This window comes from Schistocerca americana, chromosome 3 (assembly GCF_021461395.2).
Source record: "Schistocerca americana isolate TAMUIC-IGC-003095 chromosome 3, iqSchAmer2.1, whole genome shotgun sequence".
Taxonomy (NCBI): domain Eukaryota; kingdom Metazoa; phylum Arthropoda; class Insecta; order Orthoptera; family Acrididae; genus Schistocerca; species Schistocerca americana.
In genome coordinates, this window is record NC_060121.1 from 148,200,451 (window position 1) to 148,211,180 (window position 10,730).

General features: G+C 40.9%; 1 protein-coding gene across 1 annotated transcript in view; it reads right to left on the reverse strand.

Moving 5' to 3' along the window:
• The window catches only part of LOC124605199 (SUZ domain-containing protein 1), a 49,984-nt gene extending 39,321 nt beyond the window's left edge, over positions 1 to 10,663 (reverse strand). The window contains exons 1-3 of the mRNA XM_047136733.1: positions 10,477 to 10,663; positions 9,963 to 10,021; positions 9,722 to 9,890 (exon numbers count right to left, since the gene is read on the reverse strand). Of these exons, the coding sequence (XP_046992689.1) occupies positions 9,722 to 9,890; positions 9,963 to 10,021; positions 10,477 to 10,536 (288 nt within the window). The 5' untranslated portion in view covers positions 10,537 to 10,663. The remainder of the gene's footprint in view (positions 1 to 9,721; positions 9,891 to 9,962; positions 10,022 to 10,476) is intronic.
• Positions 10,664 to 10,730: the final 67 nt, after the last annotated feature.

A 10,730-nucleotide genomic window follows, 5' to 3' on the forward strand; every position in this document is an offset into this window, starting at 1 on the left:
TGACCAAAAATAGATTTTGCGGATAATAAAACAAAAAAATACGACCAATGCTGTTTCTCCTTCCAATTATATCCATTATCTGGTCGTGGTGCACAAAACACTCCATGGAGTTGCCAATCACTCTCAGGGTAATTATAATTTATTTTACAAAATGTCAATTTTTTTAAAAACTTCAAACAGATCATGAACCCCACTGTATTAACTAATGAGCTCTCTGGCCATTTGAAAACAAACAGTTACCACTAAAATAATTGCTGCAGTTTGCAGGAAATCAGCAGTGACAATAGCATTAGGCTCATGACCTTTGGAACATTGGAAGGGATGTTCATCGACAGCACAAATTTCCAGTGGAAGGATATACATAAATGAACTTACGTACTGTCAGATGGTAAAACAATCAGGTAGATCACATTGCAACTATTATCAAAGTAAAGATCTTTGTGATGGATGTAAAGACAATATGGGCAAAGAATGTGGGAGCAGGCACTCATAGTAAATAGCTAGTGAATACTACAATCCACAGCCAGAGTTAGGAACAAAGTACTATGCTACCATGTTGATGCACTCAAAGATACTACAAAGAAAGACATTTCAGCTCCATTTCAGCAACCAACTTGAAATTCTGCAGGAAGAGGACACAAAATAACCCAGAAGAAATGTGAAAAGACGTCAAGGATGCAGTAAATGAGGTAGCAAGTGCTGTCATCAAGCCAACCAGCAGCAGGAAGATTTGGTTTGGAGACAAATGCATTATGGCATTGGGCCAAGGGAAGTGAAGCTAAGGAGAGTTGGATATGAGGTGCAACAATTGCACAAGGCAAAGCACAGTTTGTAGAAGTATGGATGGAAAACTACCCAAGCAAACTCAAGAAAACCAAAGAGAATGCACATCAAAGAAATGATAATGGAGGCCCAACAAGATTACTTGGGAGAAGAGAGACAAAATAAGTACTGCAAATATAACTTCTTTAAGAAGGTATACCAGACTAGCTAGAAATTCAAGGACAATAATGGAACCATACACACCAATGAGTTCAACATTGCTGACACAGGGGAAACAAGACTTCAGTCAACTCCACAACTGTCGGGAATCTAAAGATCTGTTCAAATTTAAACCTCCTGACAGTGTGGATTTGGATTATTCACCGCCTACACTGGAGGAAATAAAGAAGGAAATAATGAAAGCTGAAGAACAAAAGGCCACGAGAAGATGGAATGCAGGCAGAAGTCATTTCAGTTGGACAAAGGGGGACCACCACAAGAAAATTCACCAACAAATCAAGAGGCTCTGGATTTTGGAGGAGATCATAAAAGACTGGAAGACTGTTCCAACTAAGCTACATAGAAACTGCCCTCCTGAACATCTGCTATACGATCTTGCCCAGCTTTATACTAGATCGAATATGAAAATTTGCAGAAGTGACTGGTGAATATTAGGGTGGGTCTCACAACGAGCCGTTAGACTGTCAACAATACTTATGTGCCGCGAAAACTCACTGAAATGAGGGAATAAGGCATGTGCTCTTCAAAGATTTTAAGAAGGAATATGGCTACATTCACTGGGACAGCACGACGAATTACTTAACTGAATTTGGAATGCCCAAGAAACTTTTCAGCCTAGTCCGATATGGTCTCATTTACTCGAAAGGCAAAGTAAAGCTCGAGATCAGAGAGCTTTTACAGCAACACTGGGTTGAGACTAGATTGGGTGTTACTGATATTGTTCAACCTGATGCTCAAAAAGATGATGGAAGCTTTCTACAAAAACTCCAAATGCACTGATGTACAGAGTGAGAAAACCATACCTCACATTTGCCAATGATGTTGCCCTGTTGTACAGGTGTAAGGAAGAACTGACGAGGATGAGTAGTGACAGCATTGAGGTGTCAGAACTGAGCAGAATCAGCCTCCTTGTGAATGAATTGAAGACTGAGTGCACGGTGATGGGTAGGACCTGTGCCTATTCAATCAAGAGACCCACTCCAGTCACATAGCTGGAACAATGTCATAAAATGTACATAATTTTATATATCTGAGGACCTTTGCAGAGGGGTCATTCCATGCCAAGTGGTCTAAACCTTCCCACCATCATGTCTCCAATTTTCTTCAAATTTTATCTGTAGCACTAGTCAAGTGCTAAATTAAGTTTCTCAAGATTTCAAGCCTCTAGCTGCAATACTTGCTGATCTACACCCCCTTGTCTGAAGGGTAGTAAGTTCGCATGCGCGCGACATCAGACAAAATGCCATTTTTGGGGTCTCATAAAATTGAAACCAATTCATAAGAATGGTTAGTAAGATGAGACCCTGTACAGTTTTTTGTGCTGATTCAAACGAAATTAATTATAAGATTACTGATGCAAAATCCGGTCAAACAAGTCGACTCAAAGTGTACCCCTAATTCTGTCGTGACTTAATGCGACAAATTTTGACCAATATTCAGACTGCAATAATTTCCTTGCAGATAAAGATATGGACTTGAACTTTTTACCAAGTCTTATCTTTGTGCTGGACATAATACAGCTGGATTTCCAACTACCCAGGCTTTATAGTCGCCTTGCAAAATCTCTTCAAATTTGGCAGTGTCAGCGCAAATGGCTTTATTTACCAAAGTTCAAAGCCCATTACTACAAAATAGTCAGCCTGGATTTAATTGTGAATAGTATCATCTGAAAGAGAAACTCTTGCTCTACGAGATGGATATATTTTTCTTTTGCAACGCTTCCATTAAGTGCTTATTTACTCAGGTCAAAGTATCTTATATTTTGTGTGCGCAGTGCCCTGCGTTGGTCCATGATGGCTGAGCCATTACTGGTTATCACAATAAAACCAGCATCCCCATCGCCATAGGGGCCACGCCCGATAGCCATGCAGTAACAGCCACGGGTGGGTATCTTTACTGCAGGTTCCCAAGCCTGATTACAGGGTGTCTTTACCACAGGATCCCAAGCCTGATTGTGGGTTTCTTTATGCAGGTTCCCAAGCCTGTCTTCCTCAGTTACTTCATCATTCTGGAAGCATCGTTGATTTGCAAGAGAATGCTTTCAGGAAAACTGTATTGCCGACCAGATGATGTCACTGATGGAGCTGGAATAACACCAATGATAAGTTGTTCTGGAATCCAGCAAGTATCACGTCTTAAGGGCCAATAAAATGAACTTGCAGGACCATGAGGATGCATAAAGCTTATGAAAGCATCTTTCTGTTCGACTGAGATTTCAACGATGTTTCCAATCCACCATTTCTTTTCATAAATGCAAGCAACATACTGCCCAGGCTGAAGATCCATGACTTGAACTACTACTTCAGCAGCACTAATTTTGGCCAAAAAAGATGTCGCATCATTAGAAACTCTACTGACCTTAATTGTCGTCATATCAATGGGCAAAAAATGGTGGTTTTCTCTTGTGCCAGCTAGAGTGTGCCCTTGCAGGAATCTTTCTTCTTGAGAAGCTTTTTCTTCTTCAACTTCCTCTTTGCTGATGAAAAAGAATTTGATTCCATTGATATTATCATTGCAGAAGTTGAAAAGATCTTTGGGTGTTAGAATCTGGTTTTCATATGGACGTTGCAAACTTGCTCTTGCTGCCAACCGTTTTGTTGTGCCTCCAATGCCATCACAAGGCGACTTTCCATGGCTTGTTCCAAAGAAATTCCATTCTGCTGTTATTTCAAAATCTTCTTTGTGATAGCATAAGTTGAGAAAATTCTTGAAATTCTTATATTGTGCAGCTGAACCATCACTGAAGTAGTGGATGTGGCTTATTTTGGAAAATTGCATCTTCAGGTAATTGATTACTTTTCCAATGTAAACATGGACAGTAATCGTATCGTGTCGAAGGCAGTCACTAATAACACAAAGATTCACACATTGCACCTCTTCGTTTTCACAGTAGTAGACTACAAATGGATGAACTGTTGCTTGACTGTTTTCCCAGTGAAAGCCTTGCACTGCATCTTGAACAATAAATGAATAGTTTTCAGCAAAATCCATTAGTATTATGAATTCGCCTTCTTTCAAATCAGTTTTGAGAGCTTTCAGGTGCTGGCTTTGATGCTTGGCAATGTAGTGATGACAAGACAGGTTCCAAATTTTTGCTGCAATATCTTCAACATACTCTTCTGTTGAAAGCTGCTTTGTTTCTAAAGTATCCCTGTCGGTATGAATCCATTGTTTGTACTCAATCAGTTCTTCAGGGTCATTATCTTCAAAATATGTTGCAATAACTGCTTCTACACCTTCTGGACCAGGGCAGTTTTCACAACGATGAAGCATACAATCCTTGTTTTCCAAGCTGCAAACAGCTTTGCTAAGAATTTCCTTGTAGTCTTCATTGATTGATGCACCAGTGAGCATAAGCTTGACATTTTGGTGTATTGTACAGACACAAACTGAGTGCATTCCAGCAGAGCCAACTGTAACACACCATTTTGGTCTAAGCTCGCAAAACTTTGAGAAGCCAATTTCTGGTCCATTTTGCTTCTGATAAGACACGTACATTTCCTTCAAATTGCAAAGCAACAACCGCTTTTGCTTGTACACCTTTGTTCCTGAAATTCTCACAGGCACACAGTCTTTCTTCCCTGGACAAAGTCTGCTGAATTCGTCATCTTGAAAAAAGTCATGTACTTTCTGAACAACTTCATCTGAAAGCTTCCTTCCTTGCCGATTTGCTGGAAAAGCTAGAACACCTTGCTCATTCTTCAGTTTTCTCGCTTGCTTTACCATTCTTTCTGATACATTAAATGCTGTTGTCGTATCTTTAATTGTCCAGCTTCTTGGAACCAAGGTCAATATTTGAACTTTTGTCCTACGATTTGACACTTTACATTTTTCTTTCAACTCTTCTATAAGATTATCAAGATCTGCACAATTATTGCATGGGCGACTTTTACTTGAACTTGGCTGTTCATCGTAATTGATTCCTACAGCAGCAGCAATTTGATTCCCAATTAAACTTTGTGCATCCAAGATCTTTCTTTTTGCATAGCTTTGCTTATCTCTTTTACTTAGTTGTCTTCTTTTCAATGGTGAAGCACCAATAAATGATAAACTTTTGTTGATGGCTGGTTCAGTTTCATCCGTTGTGAAATCTTGTTCAGATTGGGTTGATAGTGATGATGAATCTTCTAGCTTTTGGTTCAGTGCCGACATGCAGCGAGGGCAAAGCTTCTGACCAGGTTTTATATCAATCACTTCTTTTTTCTTTAACAGGCAAAGTTTGGCAGCTGTTTCATTATCAAGCAGTCTAAGTCCAGCTTTTACATTGTGATTCCTCTTCTTGAATGGATTGCAACATTTCTTTTGCATCGCTTGATATTCATGTAGGAAGAGGGCTTCATGGTGGAAGCAAATGATGGAATTTTCGTCAAGTTTGGCTTCTGAACGCGAAACAAGCAATTTCTGGTCACATTCTGTGAAATCACTAAACGCTTTGAATCCAGTCTTCTTAGCATAGAAGATAACATGGCACTTCGATGCAGCAGCATCTTTTCCAATTGAACAGGGGGCCAACGATTCTTCTTCTTCATTAACTTCTGACATCTCTCACTGGCCAATCACTGAATAAAACACGAATGAAATATCCAATTATATCAGTAATTCTAAGCGACTATTAAGATTCAAATTCCTAGAAATGAAGAAAAATTAGTGCATCGCGCATACAAAATATAACAACTTTGATGTGAGTTAATGAGTACTTAATGGTCGCGTTGCAAAAAAAACAAATGTCAGTCTTGTAGAGCAAGAGTTTCTCTTTTAGGTGATACTATTCACAAGCAGATTCAGGCCAACTATTTTTTAGTAATTGGCTTGAAACTTTGGTAAATTTTACCGTTTGTGCTGACACTGCCTAATTTGAAGAGATACTGCAGGGCGACCATATGGCCTGGATCATTGCAAATCCGGCTGCATTATGTCTAGCACAAGCATGAAGCTTGGCCAAAAGTTCAAGTCCATATCTTCAACTGCAAGGAAATCATTGCAGTCTTAATATTGGTCAAAATTTGTCGCGTTGTGTCACGACAAATTTTGAAGTATACTTTGAGTCGAGTTATTTGACCGGGGTTTGCATGGGTAATGTTATACATAATTTCGTTGGAATCAGCAAAAAAAACTGTACAGGGTCGCATCTTACTAACCATTCTTATGAATTAGTTTCGATTTTATTAGACTCCAAATATGACATTTTTTTTATGTTGCATGCACACGGACTAAGTACACTTCAGACAAGGGGGTCTAGATCAGCAGCTATTGCAGCTAGAGGCCTGAAATCTTGGGAAACTTACTTCAACACTTGACTAAAGCTACAGTTAAAATTTGACGAAAATTGGAGACCATGATGGTGGGAACTTTTTTCAGTTTTAGACCACTTGGTGTGGAATGACCCAGAGGACACGAGAGAGAGAGAGAGAGAGAGAGAGAGAGAGAGAGAGAGAGAGAGAGAGAGAGAGAGGGCAGGGGAATGCAAGTTGTGATTTACCCATTATGTCTCAGTAAATCTATTTTGACTTCCTCAGTCTAACTTATGTCTTCCTTTGCTAGGGGCTTCTAAAGATGTTTGAAGACTGAGCAATAGTATCTGAGTAAGAAGAGGAATACCATATGGCTGGTTGGTTTGGGGAACGGGATGAAACAGAGAGGTCATCGGTCCCATCGGATTAGGGAAGGAGATTCGCCATGCCCTTTCAAAGGAACCACCCTGGCACTCACCTGAAGCAATTTAGGGAAATCACGGCAAACCTAAATCAGGATGGCCAGATGTGGGTTTGAACTGTCATTCTGCCGAATGCAAGTTCAGTGTGCTAACCACTGCACCACCTCACTCGCTGGAACACCAGTCGCGACAGTGTAGGTCAAGAGAATCTAGTATTGAGCAAACTAAGAAGAAAAATCATTTTACACCAAAAATTCAATCTTACTTTTGAATTTAGTTCAGACATTTTCGAATACACTGTGATACACAGGGCATTTGGATCTAGGATACAGATAAGTCACAAGATCTGGAATAAGGAAAAATATGAGCCTCTTTGAGATTCTTTTCAACTCAAATTTAACAAATATCCTTTTTTTTCTCTTTCTGATAGTTAACTTTGTTTTCATCTTTATTACCTGCAAACTCCTCACACACCTTCAACATTGTGAACGTACAATTTGAAAGTCACTGAAGTTAGGGTGACTGTGTGCACTTCGCATATCCATCACCCTACATTTTCAGCAAAATGTTAGGTATACAATGACATCCTCATTACCTCATAAAAAAGCACAAGGAAAATTTAATCACTAGAATTTTCTTCATGATGAGAATAATGTCAAAGATCTGTTAAAACTAACCAACTGGCTGCAACAAGTAAGATTTTTACATCCCACAAAATCTCACCAAGATCCTTAGGGGTTGGCCTAATGTGACACAGTGATAGTATGGTTTGGATATGCATTGGCGGCCAAAGACAGGTGTGGTTATCCAGAATGAGATTTTCACTCTGCAGCGGAGTGTGCGCTGATATGAAACTTCCTGGCAGATTAAAACTGTGTGCCCAACCGAGACTCGAACTCGGGACCTTTGCCTTTCGCGGGCAAGTGCTCTACCAACTGAGCTACCGAAGCACGACTCACGCCCGGTACTCACAGCTTTACTTCTGCCAGTACCTCGTCTCCTACCTTCCAAACTTTACAGAAGCTTCTGTAAAGTTTGGAAGGTAGGAGACGAGGTACTGGCAGAAGTAAAGCTGTGAGTACCGGGCGTGAGTCGTGCTTCGGTAGCTCAGTTGGTAGAGCACTTGCCCGCGAAAGGCAAAGGTCCCGAGTTCGAGTCTCGGTTGGGCACACAGTTTTAATCTGCCAGGAAGTTTCATATCAGCGCACACTCCGCTGCAGAGTGAAAATCTCATTCTGGAAACATCCCCCAGGCTGTGGCTAAGCCATGTCTCCGCAATATCCTTTCTTTCAGGAGTGCTAGTTCTGCATGTTTCGCAGGAGAGCTTCTGTAAAGTTTGGAAGGTAGGAGACGAGGTACTGGCAGAAGTAAAGCTGTGAGTACCGGGCGTGAGTCGTGCTTCGGTAGCTCAGTTGGTAGAGCACTTGCCCGCGAAAGGCAAAGGTCCCGAGTTCGAGTCTCGGTTGGGCACACAGTTTTAATCTGCCAGGAAGTTTTCATATCAGCGCACACTCCGCTGCAGAGTGAAAATCTCATTCTGGAAACATCCCCCAGGCTGTGGCTAAGCCATGTCTCCGCAATATCCTTTCTTTCAGGAGTGCTAGTTCTGCATGTTTCGCAGGAGAGCTTCTGTAAAGTTTGGAAGGTAGGAGACGAGGTACTGGCAGAAGTAAAGCTGTGAGTACCGGGCGTGAGTCGTGCTTCGGTAGCTCAGTTGGTAGAGCACTTGCCCGCGAAAGGCAAAGGTCCCGAGTTCGAGTCTCGGTTGGGCACACAGTTTTAATCTGCCAGGAAGTTTCATATCAGCGCACACTCCGCTGCAGAGTGAAAATCTCATTCTGGAAACATCCCCCAGGCTGTGGCTAAGCCATGTCTCCGCAATATCCTTTCTTTCAGGAGTGCTAGTTCTGCATGTTTCGCAGGAGAGCTTCTGTAAAGTTTGGAAGGTAGGAGACGAGGTACTGGCAGAAGTAAAGCTGTGAGTACCGGGCGTGAGTCGTGCTTCGGTAGCTCAGTTGGTAGAGCACTTGCCCGCGAAAGGCAAAGGTCCCGAGTTCGAGTCTCGGTTGGGCACACAGTTTTAATCTGCCAGGAAGTTTCATATCAGCGCACACTCCGCTGCAGAGTGAAAATCTCATTCTGGAAACATCCCCCAGGCTGTGGCTAAGCCATGTCTCCGCAATATCCTTTCTTTCAGGAGTGCTAGTTCTGCATGTTTCGCAGGAGAGCTTCTGTAAAGTTTGGAAGGTAGGAGACGAGGTACTGGCAGAAGTAAAGCTGTGAGTACCGGGCGTGAGTCGTGCTTCGGTAGCTCAGTTGGTAGAGCACTTGCCCGCGAAAGGCAAAGGTCCCGAGTTCGAGTCTCGGTTGGGCACACAGTTTTAATCTGCCAGGAAGTTTCAGGTGTGGTTATATTCACAGCCTAATTAAATTCCATGCTTCAAAAATGTCACTGATAAGCTTGTGGAAATCTTCAATCAGTATTTTTTTCCGGGAACAGAAAAGCATGTATAGCACGGATACTGGCCTATGCATTATTTGGTAGATTTCCAGTAATAGGTTCCGCTCAGTGGTTCAGAGGATAAATGCAAGATTATAAACCAAAATATTCTTGACCATCAGTGGTCTAGTGCTAGGAATTTTTTTTTAGAATTCACTTCCGTCAAAAGCAAAAAAATATCAAGTTATGTCATCTTCCAATAAATGAGTGACTTTGTTCTCAGATTTGCTGAAGGCAAGAAAATGCCACTCCCACAAAAGACAATAACTAGTAAATAAAAGTTGAGTACAATGTAATCTCAGAATAACAGCTTGACTAATCTAATAGTCTATACCCTACGCTTTTCAATGTAATACTTCAGATCTACAATTAGAGACAGTAATCGAAGCTAAATATGTTTAGTATCGCAACAATACTTCCACTATGAAAATGTCAATTCAGTAGCAACTCATTCTTCATTTTCTATTCTCATTCTGTTTTTAAGCTGTGTATAAGGGCATTCACACAAACATTGTACAAATTGATATATCACACACAGAAGACTTTAGATATAGATGTATTTTTACCTGCTGAAGGGTTCTTACAGGCTGACGGGGTTTGGTATCACCATTAAGCAGGTGTCCATTTCCATTACCCTGAGCAGTCCTCTGAGGCCTTTTAAGTATTTTCACTGCAGGTTCCGGCATTGGAAATGGGTTGCTTTGCAAAATTATTGGCCCATTCGACATAACAGGGCTGGAAATAAATGTCATGTATCCAAAACCGTATAATGAAGACCCTGACGGATAACTAGATTTAAGCACTTACTTAACATTCTCAGTCTCTTCTGGTGCTGTGGGTGATGGTAAGAATTTTCTATCCAAGACCTGTGAATATGAAGAAAAAATAACTTTAGGGTGCCTCGACAAATTTCCTCTGGTTACATAAGTAACAGAAAAATATCACTTCCACTGAAAAAACTGTAGCAGAAAACTGGATTCAAATTCGCTTGTGTCATTTGCCTTGCAGACTGAACTAGAAGTCTTTAAACATTTGGAAGCCCACTACAACTCTTCAAATAGTCACTGAAGCAATCACACTAAGTGTCTGGAGTTACAGTAACTATGGAAGACGTAACCTGTCGCTATTTAAATGGAATCATATAATTAACAGGTAAAATGTCGGCCACGGTACAGCGGCGCTCTTAACATATCAAACAAGCACTTTCTTCTCATTTCACTGCCAGTACCTTTAAAACCCAACTTAAATCTAAAACAAGTGAACAGTTGCAGTTGTAGACACAATAAAGCCCGAATTATCAAACAAGACATGTCACACTTACTCCAGAGTCTTCAATTTCTTCCCAGCTATCCACAACATCCAATTCTTCGCTGGCAGCCATATTGGGTCTACGCCAAAGATGTGTGCTCTATTTTGATGACTGAAACTGTAATCCATCGAATTGTGAAAGATTGATACAGATAATACTTGTGTCCAGGTTGGCGATCAAATTATAGATTATGTTTCCTCCTCTTAACAAACAGAAATTGCATGTTATTAATTACAGTCCCAGTGTAGAGTAACGTCTTTGACGAA